The sequence below is a fragment of the Arachis ipaensis genome, chromosome B01 (assembly GCF_000816755.2).
Source record: "Arachis ipaensis cultivar K30076 chromosome B01, Araip1.1, whole genome shotgun sequence".
Taxonomy (NCBI): Eukaryota; Viridiplantae; Streptophyta; class Magnoliopsida; order Fabales; family Fabaceae; genus Arachis; species Arachis ipaensis.
The window spans coordinates 108638625-108660885 of record NC_029785.2 but is presented as its reverse complement, the minus strand read 5'-3'; the positions used below and the strand labels follow the sequence as shown (position 1 = coordinate 108660885).

Sequence of the window (22261 nt, the reverse complement as noted above, 5' to 3'; positions counted from 1 at the left end):
TAATTAGATAGGTGTGTAATTTTTTTTATAAAATGTAAAATTTTATTTATCTTAGCCGTTAAGTTTGAAAGAATTTTAGTAATTTAGTTTCCTCCTCCTCCTCCCCTCTTATTGAACTGTCATGTTAAGTATTGAGTTAATGACATTTAGTCATTTACACACATAATGATTGTTGAGGATTAAACTTTGAGAAAATTACACTCTTCTTTTTAGAGATGTTAAAATAATATTTTTCTCCTTTTTATTTATAAAGGATACATTTTTCTTTTTTATAATTTTTAAAAAACTCACTCTTTAATCAATTTTAAATTTTTTGTGTTAACTAACGTTAATTTTATCCATTTTTTTTAAATTTATTTTTTATAAAAATATCTTTTAGCAAAATTTTATTTTGTTTTGTGATTAAATTTTGTTTATCAAAATACCTTTTAACAAATTATTTTTTTAGAAAATTTTTAATAATTAAATTTTTTTTATAAGATAAAATTATTTTTTAATGATCAAATTATTTTTTTTCAAAAACACAAATGACAATCATAAGAGAGAGATAAGTATCATCTTAGCAGACGACTGAAATTTTCTATTAAACTTTAGATTGTGTGATTTATTCTCTTAACTTTACCCTAAACCATAGCCATATCCGATAAAAGTGGGTAATTAACAAGAAAGTGTCGTGCGCCTATCCCGTACTGTGTCCAACCAAAAAACTCTGCGAGACTGAAACAAACAGCATCCCAAAAATTGAAATATAGAAAATGGGAGTAGAGAGAGAGAGAAAGAGCACTACTAAGAAAGAAACCCACGCACCACTACCCCAACTACTGGTACTGGAAAAGAACCACGTCGCCACTTAAAAGTTGCTACGACCACTATATATGGTAACTCCAAAAAAACACAGGACTACCATTCCAAGACACCTGTCCCTAATAACGGTATCACTCGAAAAGAACCAACTCCAAACATTTGGCTCCTCTCTTTCACTTACTAAATATTCTCTCTTGTTTTACTCGGTCTTTCCATTCACTCCGCAGGATCCGCATATTAACAGAAAGCAAAGCCTTCTCTGAATTGGACGTGATCAACAAAAATCAAATGCAAACACATACCCCATCATTTCAGTGCTGCCAAAAAGCTTCACCATTGTTGCAAGTTGATTTCTTTTCTCTTCCTCAGAGGTTCCAGCATCTGAGTTAGGTGGTGGAAACAAAATTAAACAACCATGACCCTTAAGGGTGGAACCACACAGGCCTGCGCTGCATGCAAATTTCAGAGAAGAAAGTGCACTCCTGAGTGTCTTCTTGCACCATACTTCCCTGCAGACCAACCAAAAGTGTTCCTTAATGTCCACAAGCTATTTGGGGTGAGCAACATTGTGAAAATATTAAAGGACGTGGATCCTAGTCAGAAGAAGAATGCTATGGAGTCCATCATCGTTCAAGCTAGTTATCGCGATAAGTACCCGGTTCGTGGTTGCGTGGAAGAAATTTGCAGGCTGCAAAACCAAATTTGGCTGCACGAAGAAGAGCTTCATGCTGTGTATCAGCAGCTTGAGATGTGCAGGCAACACCAACAGCAGCAGCACCAAGGGATTCATCACGTTGTTCCTGATGATCTTGCATCACAGTTAGAGTTGGGAATGGCGCCACGCGCTGCCAACAATGCTCTTCCGCTGTTTAATCACGCGCCACAGCCCCAGCAGCAGCAGCAGCAACAGGTTTACAATACTTCTGTGGCTGCTTTGCCTGTGTCACAGCAACATTCATATTCCAACAGCAACAGTGTGGATTATAACTCCCTTTACATTGAATCCAAGGAAAACAACAATAATGGAACAAATCCTTTGTGGGTACCTTATGCAAATAACAATGGAAGTCCCATAGCAATGCAGTCTCAGATGGTTACCTCACAGGCACTATCCATGCAGCAAGAAGCTGCTGGGGATTATGATGAGATGCATCCATTTTTCGAAACAATTGATGATAGGCAATCATATATTTATTCCAAGGAGGCTTATGAATCAAGGTATATTTATCAGTTTTGGCATAATAATCAACCAGATAGTATTTTGAGAATTTAATGCAGAAATTACATAATCTATCTCTGCTCATTTTTTTTGCACTTTATATCTATCTGCTTGCAGCTCAGAAGAATCATTGAAAGATTCAAGAAAGTGCACCGAGCACGTTGCTGAGAATGAATTGAAGAGTGCTGCCGCATGCTTCAGCCTTACCAGTGTCAACTGATAAGTGAGCTTCGCTCCTCCCCTTGAACAAATTGAAAAGATCTAATAGGTTTCCTTTCCTTTTTGGATTCATTTTTTGCTTTTGATTATTAAATTTTCGATCCTTAACTTGTAAACATTTTAAATAGAAGCACATACTTTTTATCATCTATCAATTGCATGGCTTATGTAGTGGAAGAGAATATTATACAGACCTCATGTTTTCCTCAATTCTGTGTTCTGTTTATATGCTTTGGCTGTTATCTACTGCCATTCTTAAATGTTAACACTTTGAGGGCTGACATACCCATACAAAGGCTCTATTTTCGGGGAGAAAAAAATCAGCATAACTCCATACAAATTTGGGAGCAACTTTATATATTTCCTTCCAATATTTATTAACATCATCTCGGAAAAAAAAAATACTTATTTCAATAACAAAGCCTTATGAATCAAGAAAAAGCTAACTGTGCCGTCACAGGCCTAAGCCATATCGAGCATCATTATATGAGAAATTGAAAGGAGACATAACATGAAAAAGCAAGTAAAGAATATAAATCAAGCACCAGTATGGTGGTTAAATTAATATTTTCTTAAAAACATTGTAGGCCATTCTTCTATTATACACTTTTAACACTATAAAAAAGACTTTCTACTCTGTTTTTTCAACAAAGCAAGTAAATCTGGAAACAATATGGTAATTCATTTTGTTAAAAATATAACTCCGGAACATTCTTCTGTTGTCATAAGTGAAGAAGGCTTAAATAAATCAAAGTATTAAACACTCATTTGACAATCAATACGCTAACTGAAGTGCACTGGAGGGTTGGATATATCTGAATCAACATATGGCACAATATGAAGATCTTTGCTAGAGTAACTTCAATGTACTTAAATCTACCAGACCATGCATGCATTTTGAAACTAGAGGTTAACTGCCTTCCTATTTGTTGTACATGTTATAACTATTTCTGTATTTGAAGATCACTGACTAAGTAATAAATAGTTTTCTTCAGGATTGCTGTTTATTGGTTCTATCTTCTATGCATTGATGAGGGCTCTTCAATATCAAATAAGAAAATACTAATATTATTTGCTTTTCATGTTGTAAATAATTATCCATCTCCATATATTATCAAAATGTGAGAAGTGTGGTATTCCTTGGGTGCACTGAGTCTGAACCTCATTATTAGTGTCTGGGAAAAACTTCTATGATTGAAACTAGCAAATTACTGTTGGAAAATATGGATCAATATCACTCACCAAGTTCCTCCTTTTTGAAGTTTTTGTTTCATTAATGAAGCCTTTTTAGATTCAAATTTATTATTGAAAATAAAACAAGAAATGTAACCAGCAGAAAATTACAAGAACTATAACAAGTCTTTTTTCTAGTAGGGTAGGGTCATATATCAAACAATGCCTATGATTTTGGGCAAAGACCTAGTCTCCGTAGTAACCATTTCTCCTTTCTTTTATCATATTACAAAATTAAAAGTATAGAAAGTATTGTAAATGCATTCACTAATTCTTTATGCCAGTCCTAGTGTCACTATGTGCTGTACACATCAACTTCTAGCCTCTGTACTTCTCAATTAAAATCATACACAAACCTATAACTTCCTTATTATAGTTTTTTCTGGTTGTGGTCAAACAGACGAACACTGCTGCTGTAGTGCTGTATGAAATGATCAAATATGTCAAAATTATAGTTTATGAAGTTTAGGCTTATCCCTCACTCCTTTAATTTGCCAGTATATCTGATATCATCTCAGCTTTCTTGGCAGCCACTAAAGATGGCAATAGGTAGAATAAGGTGAGTTTTGACCCAACCTGACTATACCCCACACACTTTTAAACAAATCTCAATATCCACCCAAGACATCTTGCAGGTCCTAAATGAAAAATACTCGCACCTTATGAACCAAGATAGAACTAAAGCAACACCAGCACTAGAAGGCAAATCGCTATGAATGGAAAGTTATGGCTAGCATTTCTTGATTTGTAAACTGATCATGCATTGATGATTCTTGATAATTGCGGAGCAAGATTAGATTTTAAATCAGTACATCTCATAGGTAACAAGATAACTGTTTTTGCATCAGAATACTATTATTTTGGCTTATGCCATAGAAGGCAAACTTCAAAACATAAAGTACAATATAATGTTTTAATACACAGAAGCTAAGGAGACGCAGGTACTTATTATTCTCACAGTGGAAGTCTCATAGAACTCTGGTGTTGTAGGAACCACAATAAGGGCATTTGTGGTAACGCCAGTGGAAGGGAGCTACTCCTTTCTTTTCGCAGTCATTACATAATATAACCTACAGTTTTCATAGGGTCAATCAAAGATATGCATTTCATAACATTGTAAAGTTTATATCAGACATGATTCAAGTAAAATAGTTGACAAACCTGAGTTCGACTGGAAAGCTCATCAGACATTTTCTCTTCGGCCAATAAAGAATCTAACTTCTTAAAATAGTCCTGAAAGACATTCTCATGACTTTAGAGAGATGAATGATGATTACAACCAAGATAATTGGAGCACTGATAACAAAAATGGAAAACCAACTGGGATGTTCTGCTAATTCAAACAGGCAAATTGAATCGTGAACAGCTGCTAAGAGTTTCTTAATCCCGTATTACAGAATAAAGTGATAGAATCTCACAAAGTCTTAAAAAGTAGAAAGAAAGAAACGGGAAAAAGATCGCTTATGCAGTTAAAATATACGTCTCCAATGAATACGTGTCGTTTGGTATCCAGTAACAAATACAAATACAAAGAGACAAGAGAAACAAAATTTAACTCCACTTTTAAGACAGAATGCTTTATTTCTGTCTTTTGATCCAGAAACATTCCTTAAGTTGTTTGGGTGTCCTTAAGTTTATTTGACGAGTTTGACAAAATTTTAGCAATAAAAATAAAATTATTAAAAGATAAAAAAATAATTTTTTTTAAAAATAATAATTCATATTTTTTTAAACCAACACTAAGTATTGGCAGCACATGTAGCCTTATAACATATGAAGTATCGATACTTCGTTGAGTTGCTGTGTCTGCGTGTCAGACACATTTTAAATACGATACTCATCGATACTCGTCGTCCGACACGCGTGTGTGCTGTGTCTAATCGTGTTTTAATAAAAAAATTATTTTCTAGACACACTTAAGCACATCTAAATACTATCATGTGTCAGTGTATTTAATTTTATTTTTCACATATATTCTTGAAATAAGTTTAGAAATCATATATATTATTATTTATTAAAACAAAAAATATTTTAAATACTTTATATAATTAAAAAATATTTAAAATTTTATATTATATTTTAATATCAATAATATATAAAAAAATCATTATAATTCATTTAAAAAATACTTTATATTTTATATATATGCAATGTACTCATATCTTATAAGATTTTAAAATTCGTATATTCACGTATCATGTGTCATGTCGTGTCAAAATTCGTGCCCGTCTCCATGCATCATAGCGTATAACTTATAAGGTTGTCCTCAAAGTTCAGTGATAAAATGTACTTGAAGCTACCTGGACAATATTTCCTTATACATACATACAGGATAAGGAATAAAGTCAAATAATAACTAACCTGCATGTCTACAATTGACTTGCTACATATGGGGCAGGTATAGTTAAAGCCGGTATATTCCTGGAAGAATCATCATAAATACTAATAAGTAGTTGTCTTTATTTTTTGCATACTTGAGGAGCTTTTCTATATATTTTATACTTTTTAAGGTAGTAGTACCTGAAAGCATGCTGAGTGCATCACATGACCACATGGAAGGGCTTTTACCGGAGCCAGGGATGTGAAGATATATTCATGACAAATTGGACAGTTGTCCTCTAAATGTTTTTCCCGGCATGTGTGTACCAAAAGACTACGCGACATACATGCATTGCAACTCATGCAATGAAAGTACGTGGTACCCAAGCCCTTCCCAACTCGGCACAGGTTACAATAGGGACAGTGGTAAATTTCCCTGTAGAAGATTTCAAGTGTTAACGGTTTTGCAATAATAGTTTTTCGTTTAAATGATAAAAGATTAATCGGACTAACAAAATTGGATAGCTTAGCATAAAGATAAACAGTTAGATAAAGGTGACAAAGCACAAGTTCCAGAGAAATTAAGTTACATTACTTTTCATCCTCAAATAATCTGCAGATCCAGCAGTAATATTTTGCCATGGTTAACTTGCAGGAAGAAGTTGAGCATGTGGCATTAATGGGCTGAATGTTTAAGCACTCCATGCACATCATTTTTGTAATAGATTTCCTAAAATATATAATTAGGCAATCGGTTTAAATATGAATTCAGAGAAATGAGATTTCTTAATTCAAAACTTAAAATATTAACTGACTGTATGTTTACCTGTCAATTATATGGTCTGATACCTCATTATGGCAATGTATGCAAGTATGAAGTTGGTTGCAACAGGGGCAAAATATCTTACAGTTTCTCCTGTAATGTTTGCAACCATAAATTAGTTTGAGAGGATCCCTATAGGATGGATGCTTCCCAGGAAATTCCTGCTCATCATTTTTGACATCAACTTCTGTAAAGGATATCTTCTGTCTAATAATCCAACGGCTGAAATAATGTAGATATTAATGTCAAATTCCTATGTCAAATTCCTCCGTCATATTTCCATTGGTTCTTGAAGAGTAGAATAAAACTATATAAGTTCCACATAATTCATGTATACTTAAAAGTTAGGATGCAAACTTCAGTTGATTTTAAATATCAATATTCTCTGATGCATGTTGCAATAATTCATGTATATTCCACGGCTATTCAGATGTAACAAATAGATTTGATCCTCTTGGTGATGCATAGTTTACCACTTTGCAAATTTCAATGATAAAAAAACGAGATTCCATAACCTTGCTATTAAATTGTGTTCTGATAGTCTTATGTAACAAACGTACAAAATTAGCTAAAAACACTCTTGGCATTTTGATTATATGATTCTTTAAAAGAAAAATAAGTAGTTATAAACAAAGCAACGTTATTAAATAGATGCTCCAGAATATGAGATGTGTTTGACCTACCTTATTAGCAGGTTCTGTATTATGTATGACTTTTCTTGAGGATCTAAGCAGGAATCGCGAGTTACCCTTCTTATTGCTTTCTCCAGATCATCTTGACTCAGTTTCAGAAGTCGGTCATGATGCCTGGAATTGTGACGAAATTGAAATGATTGATCTTCAATTTTGATTGGATTTGTGATTCCTTCCTTTTCTTGATTCCAACCATGTTTGTTGTTATCATGAAAACGATTTGTGGATTTTGAAATTTCATTTTTATTCTGTGCTGCAGCTTGAACCTTAACGGTGCCATCAAATTTGTTGTTAGACAGCTGGACATTATCACCAATATGATCCTTCTGATGAAAATCAGTATTTGTGTTGGATGAGGGTTCTTCTTGTAATTCATCAAGAACTTCTTCAGAAAAGTATTTAGATATAATCTCCAGTGGCTCAACAGTCTCTTTAAGTGCATGCTTTGTTCCCTCTTCTGGCTTAGTTATACTGTACCCATCCCACCATTCACTTAACCACTCGTTGAACATTGTATTTTTAGTAGCCATGGACCATAAGAACATTAAAACATGCTGTTCTTTCTGTGTTAACGATGCCATTAGCCAAGGTATCATATCTTGCAATATCTGTGCTCCTATTCTTCCAAGCATACATCCTATGATCTTCCCTTGCTCTTTATTTGAGAAGAATTCTCTACTTAGAGGCCAAATTTCAGCTTCCTCCCGGTCAATATGGCCTGAAAGTGATTTATGCATTGATTTGCAAATTTGTTGCAGCTTCCTACATAAATGCTGATACCTTACCAAGGATGTAGAAACCGAAATATCTAATACAGACATCTTATGAAGGATGTGGGATATTTTATTGAAGTGTTTAACTTCAACATTGTGATCGAAAGCATAGGCATGGCTAATGTTTTTTAGCCTACCACTTGCCTCCAAAGCTGGGAAAACTATTTCATCCTCTGCATCACTATGGATTTGATAAAGAAAATATATGATGTGGAATCGCTTGTGGAAATCCATAAGCAACTCAGCATTGTCTTCTAACTGAGCTGAGCCAAGAACTAGGTAGTCCAAATCTTTCTTGATAGCCTTGTGAAAGAAAAAAATTATGTCAATTGGTTTTGGATCTTCAAGAAAGGAAACAGAAGAACTATTTGCTGCATGGCATCCCAGCTTCTGATGCAACTTAACAACTGTGGCCGGAAAAAGTATATGCAGATTAATTCCTGTGGAGTATGGTGTCTCGTACTTGTTGGATCCCGAAGGTGAGGGATAGGACAGACACATCTTGCTAGAGACCTTATGAGGCAGGCAGTCAGAATTTAAAGAAAACCCAGGCGCTTTCTTGATTTGCTCAGGTAAGAAAGAGTATTTGCTTTTGAACATATGGTGCAAGTCCTGTCGGAATTTTTCAATAGCAGTTTTACCTGAATAACCAATGCGGAACCACTCTTGTAAGAGCGATGCAAAACCTTTACAGGCAACATGATTTCCTTTCTTTTTGAAATAGAGAATGGACCTGGATTCTTTTTCAGGCAGGTGAACTGAAAACCAAGTTATAGCACCCTTTACTAACCCAAGTGGCATCATATACAGGCTCAAGCTCAGAAGTCCCTCTTGCATCCCATTGCTGCAATTCTTTCTAATGATAGGAAATACCTGATCAAAATAAGGGTGTCAAAATTTCAAACATTTTAAGCATCCCTTTATAGAGGGAGTACAATGTTTTCATAAGAAGAAGTAATCAAAACTAGACTTTTCCTAGACACATCACTAGTTGTATTCTGCCTTTCATTTCTTGTTCGTTCTTCTCTCCTAGTAAGAACCATAATTATGAATAACTTAATTAACGAATGTGTATGCATATGCTGGTAGGTCCGTTTAGTAGAAATACAATAGTTTCAAAACCACAATATGCGTATATGTCCCATCATAATATATGTACTAATATGATGTTCTCTTGTTCCCTTCCTAGATTGGTAAAAGAAACTAAGAACCAAGTAATGACTTTAAAAGGTACAGTGCAGTTGTAACCAAGAGAAAGGTATACCTCATTTTCTTGAAAAGCAAATTGCTTTCTGAGCCTTGATACGAATGAGTCAAGTTTTTGACAAAGGTTCCCTACGAATTCGCACAAAGGCATTCCACTTTCCGATCTATAGAATAACAACTGCTGTAAATCTTCAATGTGACTTACGTCACAAAAGTGTTCCGTAGACTTTGACAACCAGTCACCAGCAAGTTTCTTCAATACTAATCTTTTCTGAGCATTGCTGTGATTGGAAATTCATATTCAACGATCAGACAACTGAACAAGCATTCTAGAAAGAAGCGAAGGATAGTTGTTCATGAACTTTAGCAAGAAAAACTTGGCTAAAACGAATTAGTTAGATAAAATTTGACGAGCACAGAAAAAAATGTCAGAGGCATTACCTGTAGAAGGTGAGGACATCAGCAAAGAATTTCAGTTGGATAAGCAGTGATTCTAAATTCTGAAAGCAGCTGCAGTTTTTTATTAAACAAAGTTCTTTCAGAATTTCTTCCAAATCCTTTATGATGGCATCATGCCAAAGATGAAGAACATTAACCTGGGTGATCCCATCTTTGTCTTTTGAGCCATTCACTTCCATCTGACTTGAAAGTTCTTTGAAGTTCCTATTGCAAGAACCCAACGGAAATGATCTTGCAATATCTAAGGATTGAGCACCACCTTGAACTTCATCCTTAAAAGAGACTTCAGTGAAGCTTTGTTTGTTGCTTCCAATCCAAGAAACCAAAACCTTCGATATGTTATCTGAATTAGAAAAATACACAAAGTTCATAGAAAGAGATAATCAAGAAGTGAACTGGGGCCTACCTCTTGGAGTGTTTTTTCCATTGGTGCAATTTCATTTATACACTGAGTGACTTCTGCTTGTTTCTCTTCGGAAAGGAAGGATACCATCCATGGTAAAAGTTCCTCCAGCAATATTATAGGAACACTACATATGAATTGCCACACAAGCGAAGCCTGTTCTTCGGTAGGTAATTTTTGTATCACCAGTGGAAAAACCTGCATCAATATACAATTTTTTTATAACAAAAATGTCACTATTGAAATTCAATTCCACATTGTACGAAAAATACTCGAACCAGGATACATCTTTTTATTTGAATTAAGTAGGTTTAATTCAACTTCAAAGACTAACATATGAGAGTGAGGGTTGTCTAAGCGCTTATAAAGCCTAAGTTCCATTTAGAGGTGATGTGATACTCTCAACAATATTAAAGAATATGATACCAAAATTATAGATGCTATGTAGCCCATATAGGTCAAGAAAGATGATCAGTTCGTACGATTTGTTGTCTTGTTTTACCCATCATGTGGTTCAGACACTGCTTTGACAGATAATAACTGTATGTACCAACAAACTTAAAAGTAAAGCAATTAATAGTGCTGGCCAAACAACCAATCGTAACTGCTACCCAATTATCATTTTTCTTTGGTCAGATCAATGTCTGCTGAATGCTAGCACACTATAATATTTTCCTTGGATAGATTAATAATATTAATATTTCCTTTTTTTTATGTTTTTGTTTTGAGAGTATTTCCCTGTGATCTGATCCGCTATACGCTTATAGTAGTTATTTGCATGGTAAATGCTATGGTGCCTAAAAAGTGGTGCTTATTTACTCAAAAAGGTTAAAAGTTATTATTTAATTTAAAAAATATAAAAATAAATAATTTTAAAAAAATCAAAACTTACTACAAAAGTAAGTTAGATAAAAACTCATAAGCACCATAGAATTGGCCTATTTTCATATAGTAGGTTGTCAAGCAAATTCAGTACGAAGGACAATAAAAATAATTTTTTGTTGAATTTAAATTTTGAATTTTTTTTAATTAAATTTTGAATATTCTTATTTTTAAGAAATTTTTAAATGTTTTTGTTACGGCTTGGCCCAGATTGAATGTGGGCCGGCCCGACTTGGGCATCACCCGACCAGGATGGTTAGGAATAAGGCGCCCGATCGCCGACTCGGACACGCGTCCCTGACAGCTTCGCTACAGCAGTTAACAAGATGTAAGACTTGGAATGCCGGCTAGCAGACCGGAAACACGACCAGCACACCCCAGAGCAAAGCCACTCTCGTTCTCATTCAAGGAGCCATTCCAGACGCACAGCCAGCCCTCAGGCTGAATCCGAGAGCGCTGGGGAAAGAGGGCGCGCGAGAAGACGCCACGACCCCCTCATCTACGCCAGGCACGAGAGGCGGCGTACGACAGATCGCAACCACGAGGACACTCGTCAGGAGGACGACGAAGGGAGAACAACGAGAATGCGGGGACCCGTGATAATGGGAGCGACCCCATTTCATCGTTCCATCCTCGAAGTCCGGTTGCCAAAACACTTTGACAAGCCAACGGACATGAGGTATGACGGAATGCAAGACCCGCTGGAACACCTCACGGCCTTTGAGGCCAGGATGAACCTGGAGGGAGTGGGAGACGAGGTAAGGTGCCGCGCTTTCCCGGTCACCCTGGTGGGACCTGCAATATGGTGGTTCAATAACCTCCCGCAGGGCTCAGTGACCAGTTTTGCGGACATCAGCCATACCTTCCTAGCCCAATTCACGACAAAAATTGCAAAAGCAAAGCACCCAATCAACCTGCTTGGAGTGACCCAACGGCCCGGAGAGCCGACCAGAAAATACCTAGACCGATTCAACGATGAGTGCCTGGAAATAGACGGGCTGACGAACTCAGTTGCGAGCTTGTGCCTGATAAACGGACTCCTGAACGAGGACTTCAGAAAGCACCTCACCACGAAGCCGGTGTGGACCATATAGGAGATTCAATGTGTAGCCAAGGAGTACATCAACGACGAAGAAGTTAGCCAAGTCGTGGCCGCCAACAAACGGCAGCCCTCTTACAACCAAGACCGGCACCGCGGGAGTAGAGAAGGACAAAAGGAACACGCTAGGGACGGCGGCCCGAGCAAGGCACCCAGACCGTTTCCTTATGTCGGGAAGTTCACCAATTACACTCCCCTCACCGCACCAATCATGGAATTTTATCAACAAATCGCCGAAAAGGGGATCTTGTCGAAGCCCCAACCACTAAAGGAACGAACAGGGGAAAACCGAAGCCTCTACTGTGACTATCACAAGGGCTATGGACACAAGACACAGGATTGTTTCGACCTGAAGGACGCATTAGAACAAGCGATCAGGGATGGAAAGCTAGCTGAATTCTCCCACCTCATTAGAGAACCGAGACGACGGAATCGCGACCACGACAGCGAAGACAGGACACGGGCAGCAAAGCGACGCCAAGAACCGGAGGACGACGACCGAGGCCTCACGATAGTGAACGTGGTAACAGCTAGGAATGCGGCGCCTAGGTCAAGGTCGGCACACAGGAAAGACGCCGAAGTTCTGGCGGTCTCCTCGTCCTCAGCACGAAGCACGAGGAAGCACCCATCCATTTCATTCGGCCCGGAGGATCAATGGTTCGACGAAGTCGGAGAAAGCCCTCCCATGGTCATAACGGCCAGAGTAGGAACCGGTCTCGTCAAGCGAATCCTTGTAGATACGGGGACCGACTTGAACATCATGTTCCGCAATGTGTTCGACGCTTTAGGCCTAAGGGACGCCGACCTACAGACTCACTAGCACGGCGTCGTAGGGCTCGGCGACCATTTCATCAAGTCGGATGGCATAATCACCCTGCCGACCTCATTGGGACAAGGCCAGGGGAGAAGAACAATAATGGCGGAGTTCGTGATCCTACGAGACTCCACCGCCTACAACATCATCCTGAGGAGAAAGACCATCAACGACCTATGAGGAGTCATCAGCACAAGGATGTTGGTAATGAAGTTCATAACTGAAGAGGGGTCAGTAGGATCTATGAGGGGAGACCTGGAAATGGCAGTCGCTTGCGACAACGCCAGTCTCTCGTTAAGAAAGAAATCTAGGGAAGCATCGGGGGTATTTCTCGCCGACTTGGATGCCAGAATTGACGACAAGCCCAGGCTCGAACCAGAATGGGACCTGGAAAAGTTTAGGGTCGGGAACACGGAGGACAAGATGACGTTCGTGAATAGGAATCTCCCCCATGAATTAAAAGAGCCCCTGATGGAAATGATCAGAGCTAATGGCGATTTGTTTGCCTGGACACCCGCTGATATACCGGGGATAGACTCTGGACTCATGTCACACCGCCTAGCCATCAGGCCGGAAGCCAAACCAGTGGCTCAAAGGAGAAGAAAAATGTCTCAGGAAAGGGAAGAGGAAGTGGCCAGACAAACGGCCAGCCTCCTTGAAGTAGGGTTTATCCGGGAACTAGACTATTCTACCTGGTTGTCAAATGTGGTCCTGGTAAAAAAGCACAACGGGAGATGGAGGATGTGTGTAGACTACTCTGATCTCAACAAGGCATGTCCCAAGGACTGCTACCCCCTCCCCAACATTGATGCACTCGTTGACGCGGCCGTGGGGTACCGGTATCTAAGCTTCATGGACACCTACTCCGGCTACAACCAGATACCGATGCACCGGCCAAATGAGGATAAAACAGCGTTCATAACGCCAGGAGGGACCTACTACTACAAGGTGATGCCTTTTGGCCTGAAAAACGCGGGGGCGACATACCAGAGGCTGATGAACAAAATATTCAGTGATCTTATTGGCAAAACGGTGGAAGTCTACGTGGACGATATCCTCGCAAAGACCGCCCGACCCGATGACATCCTAAGCGACCTGGAGAATGTGTTCACATCCCTCCGACAACACGGCATGAGGCTCAACCCGCTTAAGTGCGCCTTTGCCATGGAGGCCGAAAAGTTCCTGGGGTTCATGATGACCCAAAGGGGAGTGGAAGCCAACCTCGAAAAGTGCCAAGCGATACTCCAGATGAGGAGTCTGGTTTGCATCAAAGACGTTTAGCGGCTGGCGGGAAGGCTCACCACGTTGTCCCGATTCCTTGGTGCATCAGCAGCAAAGGCCCTACCCTTCTTCAACCTGATGAAGAAGGGAATAGCGTTTGAATGGACTCCCGCGTGCGAGGAGGCATTCAACCACTTCAAAGAAATCCTAGCAGCACCACCTGTGCTCGGAAAGCCCAGAGCCGGAGAACCACTCTACCTATACCTAGCCATAACAGAAGCAGCGCTTGCAGCGGTGCTGGTGTGAGAAAAATGGAAGGCCCAGCAACCGATCTACTTCATGAGTAGAGCGCTGCAAGGGGCAGAACTTAGGTACAGCAAGCTGGAGAAACTGGCACTAGCGCTCTTGATCTCTTCCCACAGACTACGACAATACTTCCAGGGTCACCAGGTGGTCGTGAGAACGGACCAGGGGATCCGTCAGGTGCTCCAAAAACCTGATTTGGCGGGGAGGATGATGACCTGGGCCATCGAGCTGTCCCAATACGATCTGAGCTACGAACCCCGACACGCGATTAAGGCACAAGCAATGGCAGACTTCCTAGTGGAAGTAACCGGAACCGAGGACACGGGCACACGGTGGAAGCTCCATGTAGACGGAGCTTCCAACCAGACGTCCGGGTGCACCGGGATCATCCTAGAAAGCCCGGCCGGAGTTATTTACGAACAATTGGTTAAGTTCGAGTTTCCCGTATCAAACAACCAAGAAGAATACGAAGCCCTTCTGGGGGGCTTGGTTCTAGCTCAGGAAGTCGGGGCCACAATGTTGGAAGTATGCAGCAACTCACAGGTCGTCACCGCGCAAGTAAATGGAAGCTACCAAGCCCGAGACTCGCTGTTGCAAAAATACTTGGAAAGGGTCAAAGAGCTGAGCGAACAATTTGAGGAGGTCACGGTCCAACACGTCCCAAGGAAAAGGAACACACGAGCAGACCTCCTATCCAAGCTGGTAAGCACGAAACCTGGAACCGGCAACCGCTCCTTCATCCAAGGCATCACGAAAGAACCCGCAGTTGCTCTACACCTGACCAAGATGAGCCCCTCTTGGATGGACCCCATCACCGATTTCTTGAAAAACGGCAAACTCCCTGGGGACGGGAAGGAAGCCAAAGCATTGAGAAGGGAGGCTGCCAAGTACACGGTCATACAGGACCAGCTATTCAAAAAGGGACTCAGCCAACCTTTGCTGAAGTGCCTACACCCCGACCAGACGGACTACGTGCTCAGAGAAGTCCATGAGGGATGCTGCGGCCACCATATCGGGGGCAAAGCCCTAGCAAGGAAGCTTATCCGAGCTGGATATTACTGGCCGTCAATGATGAATGACTCCAAAGAATTTGTGAAAAAATGCGCCAAGTGTCAACAGAACGCCAACTTCCACAGGGCGCCAGCTTCCGAGCTGAGCCTACTGACGTCTTCCCGACCTTTTGCACAATGGGGAGTCGACCTCTTGGGGCCCTTCCCGGTTGGCCCAGGGCAAGTCAAGTACCTCATAGTTGCCGTCGACTACTACACCAAATGAATAGAGGCTGAATCGCTGGCCAGCATATCCTCATCCAATTGTAGAAAGTTCATGTGGAGGCAGTAATAACCCGGTTCGGCATCCCAGAAATCGTCATTTTGGATAATGGGACGCAATTCACCGACAAGAAGTTTGCAGAGTTTCTCACCGGCCTGGGATAAAACAGAAGTTCTCCTCGGTTGAACACCCCCAGAAAAATGGACAAGTGGAGTCCGTAAATAAAGTCATCCTGCTAGGCCTCAAGAAGCGTTTAGATAGTAAAAAAGGCGCATGGGCCGACGAGCTCGCCTCAGTCCTCTGGTCCTACCGAACAACCGAGCAAAGCTCTACTGGGGAAACCCCCTTTTGCCTAACATACGGGGTCGACGCGGTGATACCTGTGGAGATTGGCGAATCGAGCCCACGACTACTTCTAACGGGAGTAGAAGAAGCGGTGGAAAAAGACCTGGTGGACGAGGCCAGAGAGATGGCCCACTTGTCGGAGGTAGCACTGAAACAAAGAATAGCCCTGCGTTACAATACCAAGGTCCTCAGAAGGGAGTTTGAGGAAAGAGACCTCGTCCTGCGACGAAACGACGTCGGGCTACCAACCCCAGGAGAAGGAAAACTGGCGGCAAACTGGGAAGGTCCCTACAGAATCAGAGGAGTGCTTGGCAAAGGCGCCTACAAACTGGAGAGACTCGACGGCAAAGAAATCCCGAGAACATGGAATGCAGGTAACCTGAGGAGATTCTATTCGTAGCTTGGGTACACCGGTTAAGCGGCCTGACGAGCTAGATAACCTTTTAATTTCCAGTGATTTACTTTCATTAAGTGCCTACCATGTTCATAAACTTGTTTAGCTGACGATTAATGTTTACTTGTCTGAATTCTCCCATATACTATTCCCCAATATATATCCCACACCATCGCGTTCTTCAACGGCAACCCGGGACTGATCACCCCGGGAGCCAATCGAATCATAGCCATAACAAACGGCCGCGATAATAAGACCAAGACGGTTTCAACCAAGTTACCAACACAAACGGCAAAACGGACACAAGCAATAAGTCCACACCGAAAAAACGGTAACAAAACAAAAAATGCTACTAAACAGCAAGATAAAGGTGATAATTATAAGCCGACCAGGAGACCACTAAAGTATAACAAAAGTTAACGGTCTCAACAAGTGTTCTACAAATCCACATAAAAAGCGCAAGTTACAAGAGTTCACTTTCGGAGCATGTCAACAATCTTGCCGTCCTGAATTGTTTTGAAGACCCCAATAGCCGACGTGTCGAAGTTTGGGACCACGATCTTCACCTGGGCCTTGAGAGCCTCTTCGTTCATAAAGATCGCATTCTTTCCCTGCTCCCTGACCGCCCTATGTTTCCTTTTCAGCTCTTCGACCTCAGCTCGCGCAGCCTCAGCCGACGAGACGGCCGCGTCACGCTCCTTCTCCATAGCGACCACCCGACCTTGCACGGCGTTAAGCTGGCTCTCTAGAGGCATCTCCCGCTCGGTTAAACGGGAGACGGTGGCATCAGAGACCTTCATTTTTTCCTCAAAGGACGCAGCCTTCTCCTCGGCATCCTTGTGCCCCTTCTCTGCCGCGGCCAGTTGTTCCTGAAGCTTTTCGACCTGGAACTTGAATTCGTTGTTGGCCTGGGCAGCAGTATCGAGCTTCCTTCGCAATGCCTGCATGCCCGATAACTCGAACTCGGCCTTTCGAGCTATCACCGCTCCGCGGAGAAGGGTGCGGTACATCCACCTCGCCTGCCCCGCGAGTTCGGTACTAAGAAAGTGATCCTCCGTACCGGGAATCAGCTGATTATCAATAAAGGCCCCAGCATCGAAGTTCCTCTCCATCACGGTGAGAGTTCCTTCCGGGCTGGAGGATGCCCTCTGCCTCTTGGGAGTAGGGACAAGCTTCAGATCATCATACTCCCGATGGGTAGAGGACGACTGCCCAATACCGGCCGTCTCCTCGCAAATAGGAGAAGCCTGCATCCCGGCAGAATTCTTGTCGGACATCTCGATATCCCGAGGCGAAGGTACAGCTTGATCCTCTTTCTCCTCGGTAGGGTCTTCTGGATTCCTGGCAACCTTCTCGTCAACCTTCTCCTCGTCGCTATCCTCCAAGAAGGTCTTAACTAAACCTTCGAGTCCGGTTACCGAAGCAGAAATCTCCACTACAACAAACAAACAAATACGTCAGTCGTGAAGTTGGCGATAACAAATTAAACGATAAGCAACACAAAAGTATAAGACAAAACAGCTCACAAATATAACTCCTGGCAACCTCTCGTTCACCCATAAGGAGGTGGGGGTTCACGTGGTTCTTTCCAAAGACCGCCCACAACACATCGGCAATTCTCTTATTTACGGCGGACATCCCCTTATAGGTCACCTTAATGAAGGTGTTGGACCCCACCCCGAAGCTCCAATACGTCGGGATGAGGCGTTCCCCCTCCAACGACAACCAAAAGGGATGGCGACCTTTGGCGGGACGGACCTTGAAATACTTATCCTTGAACCCATCATAAGAGTCCTCGAACAAGCCAAATATCCTCCGACCCTGGGCAGATCGGAAAGACAAGAACCCTTTCCTCGCTTTCCCCTCCTTGGAAGGGTTAGTAAGGTTGAAGAAAAAGAGAAAGATGTTCACAGACACCGGCAGCTCGAGATATTCACACACCATCTCGAAACAGCGGATAGAAGCCCAACTGTTTGGATGAAGCTGCGACGGCGACACGGATATCCGATTAAGAAGCACCATCTGGAAGTCGGAAAACGGTATGTGAACGCCTACCTGGGTGAACATGGCTTTGTAAAACTAAATCCAGTCGGCAACCCGGGGGGAGTGGAAATTAATCTCACACAACCGTTCGTGGGAGGCAAGAATGAAGACGTCATAATTGGCCTCCTCGTCTGTCCCCCCACACAGATACTCGGCTTGTCGGAACTCCGTCAACTCCCCCTCGTCCATCTGATTTGGCGAGTCCTTCACATCCTTAGTCACCCAGGCATAGGGGTCGTAATTCGCGACGGAAGGAGAAGCCCGGGAAACGATGCAAGGCATACCTACAGTGGGGTACCACTCCATTAGTCTATGAGGTCGGGAGTCCAAAAAAAGCCCAGAAACCATGTTCGTCCTATTCAACAGTTAAGATCAAGGATGGCTAAAAGTTATCTATCATGCAAGCTACCTAAAAGCCTACCCTGGAATGGTACCCCTCCCCTAACGCATCTACTTGGCACTAAAAAGTCATCTACCAACAAAAATCAAACAAAACAACAAGAACACGGAGCGAATACAAGCAACAAACGTACAACAATGACGCAGAAAAGAGAAAGGATCAAAGATTACCTGAATTGGTTGCGAAAACTGAGAAGGAAGAAAGAAAGATGCACGAGGATGCTAGAACGACGCTTTGAGATTTTTGGAATAAAGAAGAGGGAGATAGTAGGGAGATAGTAGGAGCAAGAGTGGGAAGGAAAAAAATTAAAGCAAAACTGTTTAAAACTGCCACCCAGGAAGCGCGAAAGACCTGGGGGCAAAATAGTCTTTGCATACAGGGTTTTCTAGCCCATTATGAGCATTAAATATCCCGCGCGAAGAACGAGGCGGCAAGCGGTCGTTTCAACAACGAACAGACACGTGCGCAAGAGGCACGTCCCCTCCACGGATGGCCGACCTGGCGACAACGCACGAAAGGAGAGATGACGCGCCACCAACGATCCTCACGGTCGTTGCCGGTGCGTCGGGGGCACTGTTACGGCCTAGCCCAGACTGAATATGGGCCGGCCCGACCCGGGCACCACCCGACCCCGATGATTAGGAACAAGGCGCCCGATCGCCGATCCGGACACGCGTCCCTAACAGCTTCGCTACAGCTGTGCAAGGGAGGTCTCCAAGAAGGTGGGCCTGCCGTTGCAGGGCCCACCTCTGACATGGTAGAAATGGGGAAGGACCTACCCTTCCCCCAAAGTACGTCACATACCACTCAATCTTTACTCGCATGCACACTTCACTGACTTGAGCGTCGGAGTGTCTTTGCAGGTAACACCCCCCTCTACATACGAAGAGCTCGGGACCTCGCCTACCCTCAGCCCAGAGACGTGCGGCCAGACGACTTTCCCTTCTCTGATCAGGATATCAACCTAACCCGTCCGGTATCCGACCTACCGAACAGTTTTTTTTCTCGTGTTGAAGTTATCAACAATATTAGTTTGTGTAATGTTAGCTTTTACGACTATCTCTAAAGTTTATTTGGATAGGCCTATATTATGTTGAGAATATTTTTTATTTGAATAATGCTATTTGAGTAATAAAATTTATGATTTTTTATTAATATTTTTTCAATTCTAAACTTTAAACCTTAAATTTTATNNGAGATAATTATAAAAGTAGTAAAAACTGGTTTATATGTTTTGAATGTGTAAATTAATTTATATTTGTTTATATTTGAATGTTTAGGCTTGGCAAAACCAGAATTTTAATATTAGGAGGGCCAAATTTTTATAACTATTTTCAATTTTTTTAAAAAAATTTACAATATTTTTAACTTTAGATGTATTGTGTGATTTAATTATTCTGTTACTTTTAATAGTTCCATCAAATTTTTAATTAAACCTTTATAATGTAAAAGTTTATAATTGTGTTTTTATATTAGATAAAAATTAGGTTCACTCACACTATTTTTGTTAAAAATACAAAATATTTTTGAAAATTTTATTTTTGCGTCTAATATAAAATACATTATGAAATATTCTAAAAGTAAATATTCTAATATTTTAACACATAATATATTTTAAATTGTTATATTTTGCAAAAATACAATACCAATATTTTAAAAAACATAACGTTAACCTTCTTTACAAAGATATTTAAGTGATGAATAATATCACTTGAATAAATAAAGTGACTGACGATAAATTTTACCAATTTTTAAGAGAGTTCAAAGAATATTAAAATTAAAACTTAAGCAAAATATTTTCTGTATTTTTCCTGAGCTGTATTTTTTTTCCCTTTCTAAAAGTAAGTTGTGGCACGTTTGACTTAAAATTAGGAGGAATAGAGGATGGAGTGTTATTTGGACTATTGAGAATAATAAAAATGTGGGTCTTACAAATTCTTTTCCCAACTAAGTAAAAACACACATAATTCTCTATCTAACCATTTTCATAAACTACAACAATAGAAATCAACTACCTGCTCTTCTTCTTTCAGCATATGTTGGTAGATGGAAGTTTGCAAGATGCCGATGCAGTACACAAGTTCTTGGAACAGCTTGGAAATATTCTTATGAAGGGACATCGGCTCATCCAATAAGTGAATAATGGAATCGTAGAGGTCATTGGTGCTTTTATGTTCAAGGGAATATGTAGATACCACATTTTTCACGTGTCTATCCAACGCAATGAAGATAACCTGGGGAAAAAGTTGTGAAGTTATATTCAGGAATCAGAAGAGCGAGCCTTAGCTTAGATGGATGATAATCGCAGTTATTTATTTAGTTGTTACCTTTTACATCTATCAGTTATTACTATTAAATACAATAGGATATAATATGAATCACACTAATTAAATTTTACAACTCTTCATTTGATAATTAAAGAAATAAATTTCAGGGGATAATTGGTATAAGAATCTCTTCTTAACAAATACGCACAACTCTTATAGCTTAAATTTTATCTAGCGTTAACAAATAAAATAAATCAATAATTTTGCTCAAATATATCATAGTTTTTACTTGTTAAACTAGTATTAACAAACGAAAATGTAACTCAACTACTCAAGTAACTTGCTAGCAAATTGCAAATGTGCAAGGTTATTCCGCTATTTCTTAAAACTTTTTTTATTGGTATTTATATCCTATCATTTTGGACCAACGTAACTTTCAGTATAGAATATACTGATATAGCTACTTCTCCCAATACGAATTTTTTTAAGTTACCTTCCCAATATAATCCGTGGAACACTATTGTTGTATACGAATTAATTAGAATGTTTGCTTCTCTTTCGGACAATTAGCAATTATTTTTGTTTGGACTTGAAACAGGAACCTACTTAGATACAAATTTTAGGCCAATTATACACTGCATACACTGTGACGTAACATGTAAAGTTTATTTAATAGAAAAAATAAAATAAAATAGCATCATCATCTAAGAACCAGACAAGTTTTGGTAGAAATAGATTATTCGATTGTCAACCAACACAAAACAGACTCTGCAAAATTTTGGATTAAGATCGAACTTCATGACTGGAACTCCAAATTCCTCAACCATCGCATACAAATTATAATTAATCACGAGGCATACAAATCCATGATTTCTTAAGTTTATCTATATTCTCTTCTTCGCGATTTGCAACGTTGACAATAACAACAACAATAACAATAATAATAAAGCAAAAGCTCAAAACACAAATTGATAGCTCAAGCCTCAATTAAACGCACAGTTTAGCAAAACAAGCAGTTAGGTAGTTACTTTCTATACCTTCATGTGCTCAACAGTATCAACAGTATCA

The 22261-nt window shown here is 40.5% G+C and overlaps 2 protein-coding genes across 2 annotated transcripts in view; one reads left to right on the top strand and one right to left on the bottom strand.

The window, feature by feature from the left end:
- LOC107619150 (LOB domain-containing protein 27-like) lies at positions 668–4394 on the top strand. Its single transcript, XM_016321390.2, has 2 exons — positions 668–2022; positions 2141–4394. The coding sequence occupies exons 1-2, from the start codon at positions 1220–1222 to the stop codon at positions 2241–2243; spliced, it is 906 nt and encodes a 301-aa protein (XP_016176876.1). The 5' UTR covers positions 668–1219; the 3' UTR covers positions 2244–4394.
- The window catches only part of LOC107633730 (zinc finger protein BRUTUS-like At1g18910), a 19318-nt gene continuing 1294 nt past the window's right edge, over positions 4238–22261 (bottom strand). The window contains exons 2-12 of the mRNA XM_016337334.2: positions 20942–21160; positions 10154–10348; positions 9730–10076; positions 9347–9569; positions 7301–8955; positions 6621–6839; positions 6390–6524; positions 5996–6230; positions 5837–5896; positions 4637–4708; positions 4238–4545 (exon numbers count right to left, since the gene is read on the bottom strand). Coding sequence (XP_016192820.1) covers positions 4444–4545; positions 4637–4708; positions 5837–5896; positions 5996–6230; positions 6390–6524; positions 6621–6839; positions 7301–8955; positions 9347–9569; positions 9730–10076; positions 10154–10348; positions 20942–21160 — 3462 coding nt within the window. The 3' untranslated portion in view covers positions 4238–4443. The remainder of the gene's footprint in view (positions 4546–4636; positions 4709–5836; positions 5897–5995; positions 6231–6389; positions 6525–6620; positions 6840–7300; positions 8956–9346; positions 9570–9729; positions 10077–10153; positions 10349–20941; positions 21161–22261) is intronic.

What these genes read in the sequence shown, in the direction of transcription:
- LOC107619150 (XM_016321390.2), top strand. Translation starts at nt 1,220, where the DNA reads ATGACCCTTAAGGGTGGAACCACACAGGCCTGCGCTGCATGCAAATTT. An exon ending in AAGGAGGCTTATGAATCAAG is followed by an intron (nt 2,023 to 2,140) that starts GTATATTTATCA and finishes ATCTGCTTGCAG; the next exon opens with CTCAGAAGAATCATTGAAAG.